Source organism: Lepisma saccharinum, chromosome 8, assembly GCF_977018435.1.
Source record: "Lepisma saccharinum chromosome 8, izLepSacc3.1, whole genome shotgun sequence".
Lineage (NCBI taxonomy): Eukaryota > Metazoa > Arthropoda > Insecta > Zygentoma > Lepismatidae > Lepisma > Lepisma saccharinum.
In genome coordinates this window covers 78,260,500-78,282,906 of record NC_139236.1, presented here as the reverse complement: position 1 = coordinate 78,282,906, position 22,407 = coordinate 78,260,500, and the positions used below count along the sequence as shown (strand labels likewise).

The following is a 22,407-nucleotide window of genomic DNA, read 5'->3' as shown; positions in this document are numbered from 1 at the left end:
GATGCTTTCTTTCCCAACCGTCTTCCTACCGCGCTTCGCAGGCGAGAGGCGCCAACATGCCTGCCAGTTCTAAGACAGCCGCAGACGGGAGACGAAATACACGATCTCCACGTGTTTCGCCTAACACCAACTCGATGGTGGAGTCAGTGTACGAAGTTGCCGGCAGCGGGAACACCGAAGTGTCGGACGTGGAGTCGAACCCGGATACCAGTTGTGATTACCTGACGCCATGCGCGACTGTAGTGGACCTTCAGGCTGCCGCTGGGACGTCAACGTCCACGGATGGGGTGGATGAGGATGACGAAGGTGGTGAAGACGGAACCGAAGAAGATGAAAACAAGGGTGCGGAGCAGAAAGAGGTAAGAATGGCGAGAAATTAGTCTTCAAGCCTGCGATGGAAAGGAAGGAAGGATTGCGTGGTAATTAAGAATTAGATTGTTGGATAAAAGTGACCTTCACTACATACATTACTTAGTTTTCCACCAAAAAGCTAAATTTTGATATCTTAAGTTTTTAAATGGTGCCAGGATTGCTTCCCGTTTCGCCTAGTGGCTAATCAGCACAAGATTATCTAATTTGACACCTGTCCGCCGTATTAGGCGAAACAGGAATTCCCGTTTCGCCTAATCAAGTTGGAAGGATAGCATTTAAAATGAGAGAAATTGTACTATGCCATTAATATAAATGAATTAATTATGTTATTTTGCGTTTCTGCCACTTATGGCTAATTGCGAAGATGAGGATGAATGTTGATAACATGAAATGGACAAAGGGACTGTCGCAGACACATATGGACCAGGCACGTAGCCAGGGGAAGAGCTAAGGGGGCTGAAGCCCCCTCCGAAATCCTACAAATATCTAATTTAAATCTTATTTTTATTGTTAATAACAGAAATAAAGTTATAACCACAGTAAAAACTGCATTACATTGAAAAAGATTAATGCATAATAGAGGAGCCTGGTTTTATATTGTACAATTTAATCCAAGGAATAAATGGATCCGCCACTTCCAAAACTTATACAAGTAGTTTTCTTTGTGAGAAGTCACAGAGTATAAACTTTATGAGTAAAAATTACCACTAACTGTTAAAGCCTTTTTTTTTAACGATTGTGTAAAAGTTAATAACAAAATACAATTCTAACCCATACCAGTGGTCCGCAAGAATGCTGACCGACACTTTCGCCTAGGCTAATTATCCTGGAAGTTAGGCAAAATTCGATGTTTCCATTGATTTTCTACCAATATTATGTGGAAAGCTGTATTTTGTGATTAAATAATTTTTAATATTTCAAAGCAAAACTGCGGTAAATTATTGCTAAATGGGGTGGAATAGTCAGTCATCTATTAATATTAATCAATATTTTGAACACCTTTTTATTGCTACAATTTTCAAGTATCGATATCAACACCGGTGGGAATCAGTAAGATTGATTGATTTGCTGTTTTAAGTCCACTTTATGCACAGTAAGGCTAATCGGGACTGGACCTACAGTTTAAAGTGGGATCCGAACCACTATGTGCCTCGACCGGGTACCGAACCCGACACTTCTTCATTACAAGGTGACGATGCTACCACTGCGCCATCGGGGGTATCGGTATTGGTTCAAAGTCTTTTTTTTACCTAGTTTTGCACCATACGAATCCGCGGTAGCTCAGTCGTTGTCGGCCCCTGTGGCGGAGTGGTTAGCACATCGCGCTACGACGCCAGGGGTCCCGGGTTCGAATCCCGGCTCGGGCGTGGATGTTTGGGATTGTCTGTCCTGAATAGTCCTGAAATTGAGATTGAGTGAAATGATGTGAGTAAATGAAGTGTGATGGGGGAAGCTTCCGCTTAGGGGCTTTCCTTTTAATAAGCAAGAAAAAAAGTCGTTAGGGCGTCTGACAACCAGGGTTCGATCCCCTGCGGGGGAGAACCGGGACTTTTTCAAGCTGCTCTGGTGCCCACACAACGTCGTGTAAAGTGGCTACCTGGAGGAAACTCTGGGGGTAAAGTCGGCCAGGGCCTGGTGCTGATCACATCACCCCCAGCTCGGCCGAGATCAAGTAAGTGAGAGACCGTAACCCCACACCCCCTAGACGCCTTATTGGCGTGTTGCAATGCACAGGGGAGCACTTTACTTTGTACCATACATTTTGTTACAGAAGAATGTCATTAATAACGTTGGTCTGATATGAAAAGAGGAAAACCAAAAGTGTCAAGCAACCAGGTGTCTACAAAAGAACTCCGAAATTTCCAAGTAAATTTTGCACACCAGAAACAACAGAGTCATCTTGTATTTATAGATAACATTAAGAAACATACATTGAAGTTTTTTTTTTGGCAATTAGCAAGTTTCAGTCTCCGTAACTCTTCATACATCCAAATGATACTACATATATATCTTCTCCCACGCCAGTATGTCAGGAGTTATGCGTGTGCAATTATCCTTCATGAATCTTCTCAGCGAACACCATTTTTTTTAACATATCAAGGGGTGTGATGTCAGGATTTCGCGGTGGCCATGGGCTCGGCCGTGCTCTTCCAGTCAACCTATTATGAAATGGGAAGCTTAAGACAATTAATATTTCTGCTCCATGAGTTCCAATTAATTCATACAAAAATAGAACTTTTTGAATTCGTAAACATGCTAGAAAAATATCACCCTTATCTCACTAATTTAATTTTTATAACTTTTTAAAACAACGGAGTTCTTATGTAGAAACCTTGTATAAGAGATATGAATTTTGTATAACAGTGTACATTCACCCGCAATAAGGGTCACCTAGATTCTGATCCGCTTCTGTGCAAGGCGTTATGTGTGTTGCCTAACTATGCGGCGGTGATAGAAGTTGCCATTGAAAACTTGCTATTAAAATCTACTTATCGGTTTAGAGTTAGGCAACACACAGAACTCCTTTCAGGATCTAGGTGACCCGTTTTTATTGCGTGTGACTGTACATACAATTATGCTAATTTTACAGGAGTTTAGAATTAACTTCATTTCATCATTATAAATTGTTACTCAATAAACGCCATGCAGTGTTTTGTTTTTATATAAACTATACTGAGTGACGCAACATACCTTAAAGGTACAAGGCCTGCCAAGTGGCTTTTTATTGGTTGATGCGTATTCAGCGCACAGAGTTCCATAGCAGCTGTTTTTGACTTACATAAACAACATGCCAAACTGTAACGCCAAGAGACTTGAAGGTTCTTCTGCGTCTTTCTCATTCATTTCCTCCGGAGGAATTCCTTTAGTATGCGATGTATGCCAAACACGGGAAGCGACAAAGATATCAAACACGGCATGATTGCAATCTCTTGTAATTCTATCACTTGGCCTTGGGAATCTCATGCTTCTTGCTACAGCACCTGGAAGTCTACGTAGTGTGGAAAACGCCAGCCTGCTAGCTTTTTGGCACGAGTGGCTATGGACAGCATTAGCAACTTGGAACTACATGTTGACAGCACGAAACCTGACCCGCCTAACCTATCCACGCAGGCATATAATATCTGAAATAAGCATGTAAATATGTTAGGCAGTTTACATTTTCTATATTTAAGCTATGATCTGCATACGTGGATAGGTTAGACAGGTCGGATTTGGTTGGATTTAGCATGTTGCTAATGCTGTCCCTAGCCGCTCGTCTTTTTGGCGGTTCCAGTTCATGATAAATCCGCTAGAAGCGCTGGTGTCAGGCTCTGACAGGAGTAACGAAACGTAGACCCAACGGCGAAAGAAGCAGTAGGCGAATTGTCCACCATCATTTTCATTCGGTCTGTATTACACAATGTGATGACAATTAATTGAAATAATGACATCAATAAGCAGAGAACAATGCTTGCTTCCCACCAACATAGTTTCATTCCTTAAAACAACACAGGATGTAGAATAAAAGAGTAGAATGGAAATAGAGGTGGACAATTTGCCTACCATTATCTTTGCCGTTGACTGTACAGCCGTACCATGAAGAGAGAGACCGTGGCCAAATCGCGAACTAAAGTGAACAGTCATTTGTTCACTCCTCTTGTACTCACCACAGACTAAAACGTTCCCCTTCGTTTGTGTCCGTGGCCCGCTGTCAAAAAATTCAACAACGCTGTGTACGTTTTCCCGTTCACAAACTCTTCGCATTGAATAAATGTGGTGACGATGTGATGAAGAACCTCGCGCATTTCGGCAACGCAGGGGCAGGATTTCATGGCAAGCAGCTGATTGCATCACCCAAGCTCCTTTCACTCGTTTAGGGTTCAAAATTCAACGACAGTGCCAGGAGGCTTTCCTCTTCTCAGTATAGCTGCAACTAAGGTGTTACAATCGAGTGCACATGCAATTGTAACCAGTGGCGTCTACATCACAATCTGAATCCATTGAAAGGCATTAAATTCGTGCTGCCTAGAAGCTTATCCCTGCTACCATGGGCGTCCGGAAGGAGGGGGGGCAAGGGGGGGCCGTGCCTTCCCTGGAAAATGGAAGTCAATCAAAAATTATATAATTTTCACATATAATTTCATTTCAGCCACAATAATATGTGTTAATTATTGCATGAATTTGATAAATTCAAATTTAAGCAATGTTTGTTGAGGGAACAACGCTATTATTCGGGTAAATGTGCCTTGTTTGCCCCCCCCCCCCTGGAAAAAATACCTTCCTTGCCCCTCCCTGGAAAAATCCTGCGGACGTCCATGCCTGCTACTACGTATGTTGAGTTGTACCGGAGGCGCCCAATATTTCACACTGTGTTTGATACCTTTCAGGAAATATTCGTATTCATCATTACACAACAGGTGAAAACTTAGGATAATTCTGTTTCAATTTTTGTGTGAGCCCCACCGAGTGAGCAAGGGTATGTCCACCATAGATTAGTTTTTGCCTACTCTCCTGCGCATCCAAATAACCTATACTGTATTTTCAGAATGACTTTTGGTAGAACAAAGATAACGCACACACACGAAAGGATAGATAGATAGAGAGAGATTTAGAGTACACCCTGGACTGCATTTTGCAGACTAACGAGGCTCTGGCGTCTGAACCCATGGCCAGTATATTCCTCTGTGGGACTTTTGTTTGTGATTGTCCCTTCATACACTTCATCTTATCATCATTCATCCTCATCTTCGCAATTTGCTAAAAGTGGCATAAACGCGAGGTAAAATAAGTCAACTAGTCAATCAAAAGATAGAGCAAACGGACCAAGAAAAAAGAAGGAATGAAAGAATGAAGAAGAGAGTTAGAGAGAGAGAAACTGAAAGTGATAGAAAAAGACAGAGAAAACCAAGCAAGCAAATAGAACGAGGAAGATTATGACAGAGATTGATGAAACCGAGCAAGAAAGAGAGAGAGAGAGAGAACGATTGAGAAACAGAGGAACAAACAAAATGGGAGAACCAAGTGAGAAGTATAGAGGGGGAGAAGAGAGAGATAGAGCGAATGAGAAACAGAGGAACAAACAAAATGGGAGAACCAAGTGAGAAGTATAGAGGGGGAGAAGAGAGAGATAGAGCGAATGAGAAACAGAGGAACAAACAAAATGGGAGAACCAAGTGAGAAGTATAGAGGGGGAGAAGAGAGAGATAGAGCGAATGAGAAACAGAGGAACAAACAAAATGGGAGAACCAAGTGAGAAGTATAGAGGGAGAGAAGCGAGAGATAGAGCGAATGAGAAACAGAGGAACAAACAAAATGGGAGAACCAAGTGAGAAGTATAGAGGGGGAGAAGAGAGAGATAGAGCGAATGAGAAACAGAGGAACAAACAAAATGGGAGAACCAAGTGAGAAGTATAGAGGGAGAGAAGCGAGAGATAGAGCGAATGAGAAACAGAGGAACAAACAAAATGGGAGAACCAAGTGAGAAGTATAGAAGGGGAGAAGAGAGAGATAGAGCGAATGAGAAACAGAGGAACAAACAAAATGGGAGAACCAAGTGAGAAGTATAGAGGGGGAGAAGCGAGAGATAGAGCGAATGAGAAACAGAGGAACAAACAAAATGGGAGAACCAAGTGAGAAGTATAGAGGGGGAGAAGAGAGAGATAGAGCGAATGAGAAACAGAGGAACAAACAAAATGGGAGAACCAAGTGAGAAGTATAGAGGGGGAGAAGCGAGAGATAGAGTGAATGAGAAACAGAGGAACAAAGAAAATGGGAAAACCAAGTGAGAAGTATAGAGGGGGAGAAGCGAGAGATAGAGCGAATGAGAAACAGAGGAACAAACAAAATGGGAGAACCAAGTGAGAAGTATAGAGGGGGAGAAGAGAGAGATAGAGCGAATGAGAAACAGAGGAACAAACAAAATGGGAGAACGAAGTGAGAAGTATAGAGGGGGAGAAGCGAGAGATAGAGCGAATGAGAAACAGAGGAACAAAGAAAATGGAAGAAAGAGAGAGAGAAGCCAGAATGATCACATAGAGAAAAATTTCTGGCGATGTCATTGCAACACTGCCATGTTCTTTGCATAAATTACTTTATATACATCATTCACTTCACTTTACATGGTCTACATTCTTGTTTGCGATTAGATGCACACCACTGCGTAGAATCATCACATCAGTAGAGGCTGACGATTCCTAAAACCGTCCCAATAACCTCGAAATAAGATATTCACACCGTGCAGCAACATTTCTATATATCATTCAAGTCACTTTCCTTTATTTCTTTCCTTCGCTTCTCTACCCGATCAGATCTTCCTATACTTCTCAAGTGAATTATTTGCGTTGCATGGGATTATCTCGTGGTGTAATCTAGATTTCTTCTCGGGCGTGTGAAACTAAGTTAAATACTACAATGGTTTGTTTTCGGATGTTAATAGCGTTGTTTTCCCTGCGTGAACTGTGCTGTGTGGGGCGTTTCGTTTCCTTCGGTGAGAATTCCCTTCTTCGCGCCGAGTGCCTTCTTTTGTTTCACGCCATGTTCCAAGTCTGTTTCGACTTGATCGTGTGCTCAATAGCAAGCAGATGAGTACGTGCCTTAGCTAAGGACCTATTCGGTGTCATTTTCTTACAAAAATGGTGTTCTTTTTTATGCTCTTCTGTTTTTCTTCTTCAAAATTATAGTTTTATTTTAGCACAGTTTTTCTAATGTTATACCTTCATTGCGCTTTTAAACAAGTATTTCTCATCAGATTCCACAAAAGCCCAATTTATGGTCAGTTTTGCTTAAATTTACACTCCCCTAAATACGAACTTAACACCCCTCCCCCCCCCCCCGATGCAAATTTGTGAACAAACCTCTGTAACAATCGAAACTAAAAACCTCATAAACTCGCCCAAAAAAATGTACAATTTTTGGGGTATCCTATTGGATGAACACTATCGTGATGCATTTGACCACTTTCGCTCGAAAATACTCGATCGAATCTCCCACGCTCGAACGTGATAGACTCGTTGAAGTTTCTGAAGTTGAATTCAAGATGGCGGACATCAAGATGTCTGCCGACCATGCGGGTGACGTCAGTGTGGTTCCCCCTTGGCCTGATAACGATTGGTCATCGCCATTTTCACGTTCCATGCCGCAGTGGCCTTGTACTGGGGGTGTTAAGTGACTTATTGAGCCATAACATTGTGGTATTGTTAACTCTGCAACAATTACAGTTAGGTGAAAACAAATGTCACAGTTGTTTTCCTGGTGAAATTCTAGCCCATTTTGATATGTCGCACGACCCCCTTCCCATTTAAATTTCTGAAGTTGAATTCAAGATGGCGGACATCAAGATGGCTGCCGACCATGCGGGTGACGTCAATGTGGTTCCCCCTTGGCCTGATAACGATTGGTCATCGCCATTTTCACGTTCCATGCCGCAGTGGCGTTGTACTGGGGGTGTTAAGTGACTTATTGAGCCACCCTGTAGAATATCAAATATCATTGCAATGGAATAATCGTACAAATATACGTGTAAAAATTCGTCCTGGTAGTTTCAGCCCATAATCATCTATTCATTTTCATATATTGCTATGTATTGTTAAGATAACATGGAGATGATAACTATGTTCACTTTAGTTTAAATTTAACTGCGTTTTTCACTTCATGATCCATATTTGAAGGCCCACTACCACAGACAAGTTACGGAAACGAGCGTATACCGATCGTTTGCCTAGAAACGATCAATTCTGTAAGCCATCTAGCGTCATCCGTGCGAACTATTAGACGATCGAGCAAAAAGGCCTCGATGCAGCATTCTAGTGAACACCTTAGCTGTGCACTTAGCCTTAGAGGATATACTGTAAAGCTGTACACAACAACTGTGCTGCCATCTGCAATTCGTTTTGCCTGACCACCTCCATTGCAATATCAGAGTCAAAAGGGCCGGATAAGACTTGAAACTTTGTTTGAAGGGTGTTATCTGTCAGTCTTGTGCTCTACTGGGGCAGTCATTGACTAAGACATGCTGAGTGCATTCCAATATGTTGGGAAAGGCTATATCTTATTGTGAGAATAAGGTACTTACGAACCAGTGGCGACTCGTGTTTTTTTTGGGTGTAGGAAATTATGGTAAACAGACAGAGGAAATTTTTCGAAAATTAGACATATCGTTTGTACCTTGTACTAGCCTGCCTGTTGTGTGTGGATTGAGGACAGCTTTGCCAATAGCAACCTCCTGATAAGAAAAAGTGTTGCTTCAAATATTAAATTACACTAAATGCGATAAAATTATGCTAATGTCTATTATTATCATTATATAATTAATATTAATTTATCATTTTTTGATGACTGTGGTAATTTTAAGTTCAATTTATGCAGCTATTTTGGAGCGGTGAACTGCGTTATTGATTAATTATTATAGTTAAGCAACATTAGGAATTTCGACCATTCAATAAAATCGGTTCAGTATGGTGCTTGAAAAACGTTGAAGAAAATTCGACGACTGATAGCGGCGTCCGTTTCTTTCACTTGTGATCCCCAACATTCTACCGATTTCCTATAGAATGTTTCTCACTTGGTAAATCGAGAAAAGATGAAAACAAGAGGATGGGCCTGTAAAAGCTTGTCCTTTGGTCGGCATACTTCCTTTTGTTTGAAACAAATCCGCTGGAGAAGTACAAACAAGATCCGTAGATTTTTTTAAAAATAAATATTTCCTCAAAATATCTTCATTAGAATTCAATTTCTCTGTTTCCCAGGGACGCCCGTTTTTTAAGATGCTCCTGCATTTTACCATTATGTCAAACACAGAATACTATAGGTGCCAACGAAGTTGAAATTTTGCTAGGTTTAGAACTATTATGCTAGGGTTAGCATCACTGATTGAGGAAACCACTGGAGGTTCCTCGGGGAATGCGTAACTGGGCAACCTCCCTCCCTCCCTTGCACTGCCCCTCGCCCATCTGGCTGTAGTATCAGGAGATAGCTTCCTCAGCCGCTCAGCGGAAGGCAAAAATGTTCGTTTTGGGCAGCAGATCTTGAGCGAGTGATAGCAGATTGACTCTTGACAGTTGAGTAGTGAACCTACATTGTGCTCATAATTTCATAACGGTCAATAAACTTTTAAAAAGTAGAGAACTGGAAAGAAGTATATATGAACTGTAGGAAGTTCCTCACTTCCTACATGGAGGAATCACCCCTGTTACAAACAATTCCTGAAACAAAATGGCACCCATTGGAATGCAATGCTACATTATTTCAAAAAATTCATTTGCTTTGAGCATATCTCAAGATCATTGGCTTTCAGGATGTTCCACACGGGAGTAACAAGTGACACATGCTACTTATGAATGAACAAGTTCACAATGTTGCAGCATTATATTTTACCTAACTGCATTCAATTGGTTTGGCTTCAGTGTGAAAACTACCTCAACTGCAATGACAAATTTGGATTCATCTAATTGCGGTATAATTATATCAGCTTAATATAAAATATGTATTTTAGTAATAACAAAGTAGAAATTTAATGTACTAGACACCTACAGCACAGCAAACTCATGTCGCCACTATCAAATTATAATTTTCCAAAAGTAATATGTAAATTTATAAAGTATTAGCATGACCAATGGGACCATTTGTAACGTTAGGCCCAGTGCTAACACTTTCTGTCACAGTGGTTTTGCCACTATTCCTTGTACTTCATGCACTTATTTTACTGTGTTGATTGGGCTGTTAGGAACTTGTTAACTATTTTTACTTAAAATAAATGGAATCAAGTTCTTAAGCTTAGAACTTGTGTTACATGGATTGGTTTGTCTTGCAGGGTTCTTCAACTGATCCTATATACAGACCAGGATCAAGTGAGAAGTCTGTATGCTGCTCCTGCTGTATTGAGGATAGAAGTACTTTTCGAATTGTTCGATGTCTCATGGTTCTGTTTGCCATTCTCCTAGTTCTAGGCTTGATTATCTACTTTCTTCTAGTTGGTAAGTTCTGTAAAACCAAAAATTTATGAAAAAATTGTATTCATGCTTATGTAAGAGGTATGATGTGTTCTTTTACAGATAAGATTCATGTAGTGCATTTGATAGACAATGTCAACTTACCATAATGTTTATAGCTGCTATGGCCTAGAAGAACAGGAGCACATCTTATTTTATAATGTAGATCAGTGTTTCTCAACCACCAGGCTGTAGCCCAGTACCAGGCCCCAGCATCAGTTATACAGGGCAGCGACTCACATGAAACTGGTTTTCTACAACCAACATCATTAGAATCAAATTAATAATAACTAACTAACTAACTCCCTAGCCTTCTTAAACCCAAAGGTTCATGGCTGCAGCAACACAGGCCTTCCATCTGTCCCTATCTTGAGCAAGTTCTATATACTCTTTTCCATCCCTACTGATTTCCCTTAGGTCCATCTCAACGTTGTCCCTCCATCGTCGTCTTGGCCTTCCTACAGGTCTCTTACCATCAGGTTTCCCAACAAGAATCCTGTAAACTCATCTTTCCTCTCCCATTCGTGCCACATGGCCTGCCCACCTAAGTCTTCTTGATTTAATTATTCTAATAATATCTGGACATGAATACAAATTATGTAGTTCTAAATTATGTAACCTTCTCCACTCACCTGTCTGCTCATCCCTTTTAGGTCCAAAGATTTTCCTAAGGATCTTATTTTCAAATACTCTCAATTTATGTTCCTCTTTCAATGTAAGGGACCAAGTTTCACATCCATATAATACTAGAGGCAAAATTACTGTTTTGTATATTTTAACTTTTAGTTTCTTAGATATTAAACGAGAAGACAAAAGTTTATGAAGAGAGAAGTAACATGCATTTCCTGAATTAAGCCTACTTTTTATTTCCTCTTTAATATAATTTTCATTCGTTAATATTACTCCTAAGTATTTGAATTTGGAAACTGGTTCAAACGAGTTGTTATCAATAATTAGATTTTGATTATTACCTAACACTTGGTTTCGGCCTGTAAGCATATATTTAGTTTTCTCTTTGTTAACTTCCAAACTTATCTCTTTAGCAGTTTTGAAAAATATTTTAGCATTATTCTTAATTGTATTCACATCATCCCCCAGTAAGTCTACATCATCTGCATATGCTAACAACCGAGTCACACCATTTAATTTTAGTCCTTCTTTAGTTTCTTTTACCTTCCTTACAGCATATTCTAAGGCAAAATTAAAGAGCAATGGAGATAATGCATCTCCTTGTTTTAACCCATCATGAATTGTAAATTTGTCAGACATATTAATACTCACACAAATTTTACTTTCTGTTTCACTGGTGCATATTTTTATCATACTAACAAGATCAAATTAATAATATAGTTACTAATTTCCCCAGTATAATAATATGTTCATCGATTTTCCAATTAGTACTATTGGGAATTTTTTGGCGATCAGAACTTACAATTGGATACAATTCACCAATTGAGATTCCGATTGATTGATTGATTTGATTGATTTAGTTTTGTGCCTCTTGGCTAATTTGCAAAGATGGGGATGAGTTATGAAATGATGAAATTGATGAGTGGACAGTCACAAACAACCAAGCCTGAGTGGGATTCAAACCTGGGACCCTTGGCATCGCAGCACGGTGTGCTAACCACTCGGCCACAGGGTCTGACGAGATTCCGATTGAAACCAATACATTCCGATACCTATAATAGGCATCCAATAGAATCTGATTCATTCCAATTGAAACCGAATGGAACCAATAGAAAATTCCAGTTGGGGAATGCAGCATTCTAATGAAAATTTAGCACTTACCGAATTAATTTAATGAACTTAGCCTGAAGAAACTACAATTCCAATGGTTGACAACTAATATTTGGTTGTCAGCAAACCTAGACATTATCAAACTACTATCCTTTATGATTATGATTATGCCATTATTTATGTAGTAAAATTTAATTGCAAGGACACATATTAATTAATCTATAAAGTTAAAAATATACAGATATTTATTAGTGAAATTGGTGGGAATGGAAACTACATCTTTTTAAAAAAATTTATCAGGCTGTGATCTCACAAAAATTGAGAATCACTGGTATAGATCATGCTATTTAAGAAAAAAATTGAATATATGCTTATATGTAGACACGTTCACCATCATGACTAATACATTATATATAAAGAAAACATTATTGTAGCACCATTAATGAACTAAATAAATTTTCAACAACACCACACAATCACACATGTAGGGATAAATTTCTGTAAAGTTATACTTTTTCTTGGTGCTACACACAGGTTCGTAGCTAGAATTGATCTCCAGGGGAGGCTCACGAGTTATCAGGAGCGGCTTTGTAAACCAATTCCATTTTTCAAAAATTTAAGTATTAAATGAAGGTAAATTATGCATTTGGGGGGGAGGGGTCATTACGTTACATAAAATTCATAAATATCACACAAATACTACATTTTCCTACAAGTTTTAAAATATTTTTTGAAGCGTTCATCCCTTACACACTCCATACTGGTTTAGATGATACAGATATTTATATCACACAAAAACTGCACAATATTCAATCACAGTGTCTACAGTGAATTCCATCCCCGGCCAAATCAATGAAACCCCCTTCGTTCTAAAAACTTGGGAGCTGTTGACCTTTGACGCAGATGCGGAGGGAATTTACTTGATGACATCAAAGTCACAGATTTCTGTCTAAATGGAGGCTGCAACAGGGGCAGTGAAGGTACAGATAAAGAAGCTCCCCTATGAAAGAACTTACAAAATCTAATCATCTAAATACTTGCAGCTACTTAATTAGACTTCTGCTCATAAACAAGATGAGCGAATGTAATAGCTGTTGTTCATGTTCTGTGGATTTATCCTTAAAGTTGTGAGCTGTCTACATTTTCACTCTTCGCTGCAAACAAATTATACAAAATAGCGTAGTTTTATCTAATGCCAAGGGGGCTGATGAAAGTGCCAGGGGGGCTGATGGCAGTTCCAGGGGGCTCAGCTCCAATGGCCCCTGCCTGGCTATGGGCCTGGGTACACATGTGTAACTTCATAACACACAGATTTGAGACACATAGAGACACCAATGTCTTTCCATGTTTAAAAAATCATTAATTGAATAAAATATGTCTGAGAAACTTATTCGCAATTGGTTCTTAAATTACTTCTGAAAAAAAAAAATACTGCATTGAGCATAGTATTCCCAGTGTGTATGGTGTTATGTTTTTCAATTGTTCTATTTAATATAAAGAAAAAATAATTACGTTTGAATTTTTGTTATTTAGCATTGCTTTTCTGCCACTTTTTGCAAATCGCGATGACAAGAATAAGTGGAAATTAAATTAAATTGATGAAGGGACATTCGCAAAGAACACAAGTGCCTAGGCTGAAATTCGGACTTGGAAAGGTGGTGAGATTGTAAGTCAAAACACTTTACATGCTCACCCACTGAGCCAGCTAAATTAAAAGATCAAGTACATAAACATTTGTTAAGTTACAGCATTGCATACTAAAGTAAACATCATGTCGCCATACACCCCTAGAGTATTCCTTAGTGTAGATAGTCTTCTATTTATTACATAATACTTTGTAATGTCAGCACCTTTTAAATAGAAGTGTGCCAAAATTAAAAGGTTGCTAATTTTGGTAGTTGGTAGTTTACATACTATATATGTATAGTGAACGCACAGTAGTAAAACTGGACTAAGACTGCCTCCCTCATCCCTGCCACTATAACTGCTATTTCAACAATCCGTAACATGGATTTTCTTTTAGATGTACAAAACTGCAACACTTTGCCCTATTCATAACTTGACTAGACTCGGAACATGGGTGCTCACCTCCATAGCAGAGTGGTTAGCACAGCACTCTATGATGCCAGGGGTCCTGGGGTTGAATCCGGGCCTGGGCATGAGTGTAATTTGTGAGTGTTCCTTCATCAATTTCATCACTCATCTCATCTTCGCGATTAGCCACAAGTGGCAGAAAAGCGAAGTAAAATAAATCAAATCAATCAGAACATGGGCACCTTTTGTTGGAAGAGGCCAGCAGACGATGCATCCCCCAATAATGTGGAAAAATGTGTGTATGCAAGATATTAGTATCCTGTCCCCCTTAATATACGTAATTATACATACGACTTGGAACAGACATGCTAATGACCATATAAGATAATCCTCCAAATAAACAGTTACAACACTCAAAGAGCAACAATATGTACAAAAAAAAAGGGTTCAAACTTCCTGCTTAGAATAATAATTCTTCACGTTGTTCAGTGGTAATTGTAAATAAGATGATTTTTCTTCATTTTAGATATGCAACTATTCCAGACAACAGATACTTCTAAAAATGCTTCGCGTAATGGAGTATTAACAAAATATCAAGGTAATATTGGTAATTATTACTCATTATACATTAGCAATTCACGTTTTGACATTTCCTACCTCTCAACTTGTGTAATTCTTATCTTCAAGCATGTTAGAAATAGATAGAAGAAACAGATAATTTTTGTATCTAAAAACTATCCAATTGAATTTCTCTTTTTGTCTGCAATAAACATAGGTGGTATTTGTGTACTTGTGGGAGGTTAAATATATATTTATAATTTTTTCGTATGTGAACTAGTCATTTTAAAAGGGTATTTCAAGTGACTTAAATATTTATGATTTTTCAGAAATAGAATGCTTTATGTCTGAGTTATCTCCCACTAAAAATATAGTGGTTTTCTTAGACAATTTTAAGTTTTGGATATATTGGCAAGAAAAGTTATAATGATAAAATTTCAATTTTACATGGTTGTTAAGGTAACAGATTTAGATCATGTAATATTATGAAAGGTTACAACATACTAGATGGGAAATTGGATATTGAAGTTAATATTAAAGATTCTTTTAAATTATATTTTTTTCAAGAATGATGTTGTTTTTTGCAAATATTTATTGTCCTGTTACTTACATGCTTTCACTGAAATATGATTTTTCACACATGAACTCCTAAATGCCATCTGTATTTCTTATACTAAAGCAAAATAGAAATTTAAAAATAATCTGCTATTTTTAAGAACTGAATAATTAAATTCTCGCATTATTTGATTATTTATATTCTGATGTGTTTTTCTCAATTCTTTCCAACATTTACTAACACTTTATAGGCAACAAACATACTTTTGATATAAATTACAATATTCTTGTTTTGCAATTTTCAAACATTATTACAGGAGAGACAGATGCTATGGATATCTACACAACTAACAGGAAAAAAGATAAAGATAATAATAATAACTGGAGGACAGAATTTTCAACACCCCCAAGCACCCGACGACCTTACCTTGTTCACGAAGAGACTGAAGAAGAAGAAGCTAGCACAAATCAAGATGACGACTGGATGCGGAAATTGTTCACTGAAGGAGATCCAGATGTTGTCTCCTTAGATGGAGACACAGTCAATTTGGATGGTTCCACATATCAACAAGCTGATGTTCCTCATGTCCAGACATCCCCTCCAGCCTCTACAAGAACAACCCGAATACCCACTACTACTACCACCACAACTACTAGTCGTCCTACACCAGAGAAGAATTTTGAAGAAATTCAATTGGAGACAAACAAGGAATTGCCATCAAGAAATGATAAATTTGAAGTTCTAGAGGCTGCTTCTGCTATTCCTTCAGGTGAGATATAGCAGTAAGGTATTTGGGTGCAACTATGTGAACCTAAAGCTGCTACTAAGGTGATATGAGAATGCTACTCTTGCTTTTGGTTCAAGCTGTCCTGATTCAATCCTAGATGGAAATTCAGCATTGTTAGAATCTTTGATGAACTATACTCTGGCATCTCTGGAGCAAGGTCATGCATAGTGGCAGAGAAGGGAGGTGAAATCGAGTGGGCAGAGCAAAGCAGTACATGCTGCTGCGAAGGCTGGTAACTGTAGTCGCTTTCCTCCCCTCCATGCAATTCCGTTCTCTCTCCCGTGTTCGTTGGTGGAGCCGTCTCGCATCACTACTTGTGCAGTGACTTGTTTTCGTTTGCTTGCTACAGAGATACCCACAACTATGTGTGAATATTTAGAAATATTGGTGCCTAATTTATCAAACCAGATAAAAATAACAAAGAAAATTCAGAAGCTAATACTGTGCTACCCAAACAGTAACCATCTGTCAATCTTTGGTCCTTAAAATGTAACTTTTCTAATATTAAAATGTATGAATGTTTATGAGACAAGGAGAGGCTACCACTTGGGAAATTGAGTTTGGGATGGTACTTCGTGTGGTGGTATTGATATGCAAAGGTACTAACACATACTAGTGAGCCATTTCCAAGAGAAGGCACTTCGATATTTGAAAGCTTTCCAAGCATGGCTCATGAGACGAAAATATTGTCCAACTATCAAGTGGCCCAGTGACCTTGTGGTAATGTATTAGTTTCATGCACTGAAGGTTCTGAGTTCATGTCCTGTTCAATCTATGTATGCATATCTTAAACAGCACATTATTTCTTAATACAACTCATGACTGTTGATAAACTTCTCACATGTATCATCTTGCTCAATGGATGTGTGTGAGCAGACACCATGACTATGAATTACATACTGTGTCGAATCAAATCTAGGATGCCTGTTTGTTCATTAGCTACAAAACTAACTAAACTAAACTAACAAGTGTTGAGCAGTGAAAGCTGGAAATAGACCATCTGTTATTGAAGCAAATTGGAGGGGAGGTCAACCAATGCAATTGCTAGCAGTTGCAAGAGTCCCGATGATGCAGTTGAAAGTTACCTTCTCCACTCAAATATTTTTCACGCTATATTTGCCATCACAGTGTTACCAATGATGTACAAACATCATGTACATATACAAATGTAAAATTTAACGTCTTAGATATGTAAAACATCATAAATAGCACAGTCCTGCATTTTGGGGGGGAAAATCGGATGATTTGAAATCAATAGGTGATTCTGAAAGTATTTTGAATGCTGATCACAGAAATGACATCCATTTTTTCCCATCGTGTCAGGATTTTTCACAATTTCACAATCAAAATTCTCATATTCCCCATTACATTACGCCTATTACCTAATGCATCAAAATAATTTTATGCAATGGAAATTTAGGTTGTTTTGAAATCAATAAGTGATTCTGAAAGTATTTTAAATTCAGATCACGCACATTATATCCATTTTCTCCCATCAAGTCAGGACATTTCACAATTTCACAATGAAAATTCTCATATTCGCCATTCCATCACACCTATTAGAGAACGCAATAAAATAAATTTAAACAATGGAAATTTTGGTTGTTTACAAACCTATAGATTATTATGGAAGTATTTTGAATGCCGATGATGGATAGGAAGGCCCGTGGATCAGCCCCCCCCCCCCCCCTGGCACTGCCATCAGTCCCCATTCACATTAGGTAAAACTATTTTGTGTAATTTGTTTGCAGTGAAGAGTGAAAATGTACAGAGCTCACAACTTTAAGGATAAATCACAGGATAAATGCACAGAACATGAACAGCAGCTATCACATTCACTCATCTTGTTTATGAGTTGAAGACCAAGTAGCTGCAAGTATTTAGAAGATTCTTTATACTTTAGAAAGTTCTTTCATAGGGAGCCTTCTTCATCTGTACCTTCCCTGCCCCTGTTGCAGCCTCTCGTTTGACAGAAATCTGTGACTTTGATGTCATCATCCACATTCCTTCCACATCTGCATCAAAGGCCAACAGCTCCCAAGTTTTGGGAACGAAGGAGAGTTTCATTGCTAAAGCCAGGGGTGGAATGTTTGGTAGGCACTATGATTGAATATTGTGCATTTTTCTTGTATGATATAAATATCTATCATCAAAAGTAGAATGGATGATAACAGCATCAGTCCACTTCAAGATGTTTTAAAAGATATAGATTTTTATATAATTTTATATAACTTAATGACCACCACACCCCGACACACACACACACACACATTATTTACCTTCATTTAATACTGTTAAATTATTGAAAAATGGATTTGATTTACAAACCCCCTGATAACCTGTCAGCCCCCCCCCCCCCTCCTCTGGAGAACAATTCTAGCTACGGGCCTGCGGATATGATATACATTTCTTCCCATTACGTCAGGATTTTCTCCTAGATCACGATTTTTCTCCGTTTCATTAAGTTCAATCAACCCACTATATTATAACATTGAGTTTTGAACTTTTTGAAAGGAAATTTTTTTGAGGGAATTCGAAAATTTTACTTACATAATCAAAGTTTACAATTTTTATGTCAATGTGTCTTGTGAAGATGGAAGGTGGATTAAATGCTTACTATTCTACGTATGTGCAAAATTGGAGGATTTTGTATTGTAGAAAACCAATATTTTATCACCATCTACATAGAGCCATCTATTGGGGAAATGATGGAACTACACATTTTATTGTGAAATTAAGGCAGTTAATATATTGCTATTTTCTGAAAAAAAAATTTAGGTGATGGGTAAATATGGATATCATTTTTGGAATCAGCATGCTGAAATTATTCAGAGACAACAGTCATTTGCGAGTCATCCAAACCCATACAGGCCAGTGTAATATTTTGATGTACAGCTTTTCACCATTACATTATTTTGTTTGTTATTGCTGAGTATTTACATGTACTCTTATGGGGCTCTTGTGTGAGCATATTGCTGCTAGACGATGGTTCAATGGCTCCTGCATAGCCAAATGCTTTGGGTTCGATTCTCGGTTGGAGCTAAAAACACATTTCGATGTTGATCGAACATCATGACGACAATTGGAGAGCTGCTTGAAAAAAGTAGTAGTGGGCTCCAGTCTTGAAAGCCAAAAAACAGCAAGAATGAGACCATGGGCATCAGGAGGGGGGTTGAATGGGTCGGTGGACCCCCCCTATAACTTGACATTGTTCATTTAAAGATACAAGAAAGCTGAAAGTTTGTTACTCTTATTTTTAAGAACAGAAATAAAGTTCATTTAGTTAGTATTTTAACAGAATAATCAAAGTAAAAATGCATTGGTTCCAAAACATTGAGTGAAAAATACAGAAACAAGGTTATATTCTACCATTTCATCCAAAGAACAAATTTCCCAGTTTTCAAAATTCTAATAATTACAGTTGTAGGTGAGAGGCCACGGAACAAACTTTATGAAAAAAAAAAGAACCCTAAGATTTAGAGCCTTTTCTTGAACGAGACATTAAACAGTTAATATCAAAATGCATTCAGATGCTAAATGCATAAAATGCAAAAGAGATAATGGAAAATAGTTGTGCTCATATTCACACGTTTGGTGGATCATCTCTCCCCATTTATATAATAATAATAATTATTATTATTATTTTGAATAAGAATTATATTTTGGTAGTTTATAATACTTATTGTATAATAGCATTTATAACCATGGTAACGATACTTACTATTTATCATTTGCCCGACTCCCTTCTAAAATTTCTGGCGATGCCCATGAATGGGACCCAGTACACTGACCATGCATCACATGGAGCTTAGTTTAGATGGTTCAATTTTGTCCATCCAGGAAATTATTTTGGTCAGCCTGGTGACATGTATACTCTTTAGACAAACTATACACCCCCCCCCCTCCCTTACTTGCCAGTTCTTTCATTTGTAATCATATTTCTCTTCTTTTTTCAGAAGCACCTGTTGTACCTGTGAGTGAACACACTACCAGCAAATTACCTGATGTTTCAAATTCATTTTACGGTTCCAAAACTTCTATTGAGATAGTTCCCGCACCGGATTTGGGAACTGGGTCTCAGACAACACAACCAACTGCTGTACCATCGGAAGAACCATTTGTTAGGGATATTATTGTAAGTGCTGGACAAGGGCAGAGAAAACCTCTGAAACCAGATGACACGGGAGTTATTACTTCTGGGTTTATACCACCATGGTTCAAGGATATCATAGAAGGTACAAAGAAGACAACGACAAGACCTGCATTGTCAACAACATCGCCAACTACAACAACCACAACAACAACTACTACTACAACTACCACCACTACAACAACAGCCAAACCTGAAAAGTCTCTTGATTTTTACATAACTGAAATTTCGAAAATACCATCTGGCAAAGAATCTATGGATCCATCGACATCAAAACAATCAGAAAGTAAGGAACAAGTGAGTCCATATGGATCCACTGAGAAGAAGAAAGAATATATCTCCACAGGCAAGGATGGTATAGTAAAGACTTCACAGGTTAGTATTTTTACAGAACTAATAGTAAAATAACCATTTTTGCTGTAAAGCAGAGTTGTAGCAATGCAACTATACTGCGGGACACAAAAATGCGAGTCTCACCGTCACATGTAGCCAGGGTGCTGTTGCCATGGTTGGCTGACACTCTCTCCCTCAGATTACAATGTTGTAAACTTTTACATTATTCTTTTATACTTTATATACTTTTTTAATGTGTTGTTTTGTACTTTTCATTAAATATTTAAAATACTGAATACAATTGTAACATGGATTTTTTTCAACACGGGAAGTTTAGTTTTTCTGTTAAATCAAGTCTCACCTATAAAGCAGATGAATATTCTACATGATCATGAAAACTAAGAAGAGACCTATGCACTAATTTTGTATCAAGCTAATATAATCTGGTTATACTTCTCTCTCTCTCTTTTGTAGTTACATATTTCCATATGTCCCTTTTAATTCTTATTTGCCATTTCTGGAATTACCACTAACATTTGAAAAAAAAAAAACTGCACACATGTGCAATAATACTCTTACTTGTTTGTTGAGGTTGTGCCTGCCGAATCATTTCCCTTGTTGCTGTGGTGTATAAGGGATATTTTCATTGTCATAAGCACTATTAGTGTCATTCATGGCAATAATATAGTAACAACCCACTTTATTGAATCACTATCATCAAAGTACTTCACCTGTTTGTGTCGAGATGAAGCTACAAATGCAACAACACCATTGTCCAAGAGGGGAGCAGAGAGGTGGTTGACCTTGAAGCTTGCATTTTTCTGTCTCGCGGTATAGTAATTTATAAGGATAAAAGTCATTTGCTTTTTTCTGGACATGTCCTTTAGTCCAATCTCGTGTAATTCTAATTATAATTATCGAGCATCAAGAGGAATTTTAAAAAAAGATAATCATGAATGACATATTCTGAGTTTCATATAATTTGCATTAAGAAAATATGTTTTCCATTTAGAAAAATAGAAAATCCAGGGAAATTATTTATCTCCTCAATACTTCTTACGTTCTTGTTGTAACATTCTTTGTTTTGCAGGAAACATATCCTCATCCAACAACTGAGCCTGTAGAAGTCTCTTCGAGAAGACCAACCACAACTCGACCACCAGTATCTCCAACTCTTCCCACAAGAGGGCACGATACTACAACACACGCACCACCTCCTCAGAATGATAATGACAGTGAGTTCATTTCACACTTATTTTAGTATTGCATTGACAAGTAATGCTATACCATGTGATTTCAGGATATATTATATATTTCATTAGTACTTGTATCTGGATGAATACTGGAAGTTATAATGCTGATGTAGACTGCATAGTCTGATTTTCATCATAATTTTCTGTTTAAATGTTCCCGTGAAGCGTATTCTGAAAATTTGACCTGGTTTTCCACAACAATTCTTATTTATTGTGTATATTTATTATGTATTAATTAGATATAATAGAAATAAAACACCAATGCAAGTAAAACAAAAACTGAAGTCTGACAACTTTGAATTTTCTGCCAATTCCTACATATATAGAGAAAGTTGGTTTACCAGTGGTAAACCAGGTAACATGGGAATATGCACCACTGTTATGAAGTGTACAATAGATGAAAATGTCTGAATTTTTTTTTTGAGTTAGTAGTTTCATTGTTACTGATTTTTTAAAAATGAAAGTGTGTCAGATTTTTCAAACATTTTGAGAAATGCTAGTTGCATTCTTGATAGACTTTTGGCATTTAATACATAGAAGAAAATTGCATACAAAATAATGACAGGAATTCTTAGAAATGACCATTGTAATTTTCTTCTCTCCCTCTTTTATTTTGATAATTTGTTATTCAATTCAGATTAAAATAGTTTTGACAGAAG

The 22,407-nt window shown here is 37.9% G+C and overlaps 1 protein-coding gene across 4 annotated transcripts in view; it reads left to right on the top strand.

Annotated features, from left to right (window-relative positions):
• The window catches only part of LOC145991173 (uncharacterized), a 239,748-nt gene that overhangs the window by 195,510 nt on the left and 21,831 nt on the right, over positions 1-22,407 (top strand). For 3 of the 4 annotated variants that reach the window (XM_083127019.1, XM_083127018.1, XM_083127017.1), the window contains exons 2-6: positions 10,160-10,322; positions 14,638-14,709; positions 15,542-15,994; positions 19,969-20,537; positions 21,586-21,730. In XM_083127019.1, the coding sequence (XP_082983145.1) occupies positions 10,160-10,322; positions 14,638-14,709; positions 15,542-15,994; positions 19,969-20,537; positions 21,586-21,730 (1,402 nt within the window). Of the gene's footprint in view, positions 1-83; positions 360-10,159; positions 10,323-14,637; positions 14,710-15,541; positions 15,995-19,968; positions 20,538-21,585; positions 21,731-22,407 lie in introns of those variants that run through there. The other variant, XM_083127016.1, reaches the window with a different exon arrangement.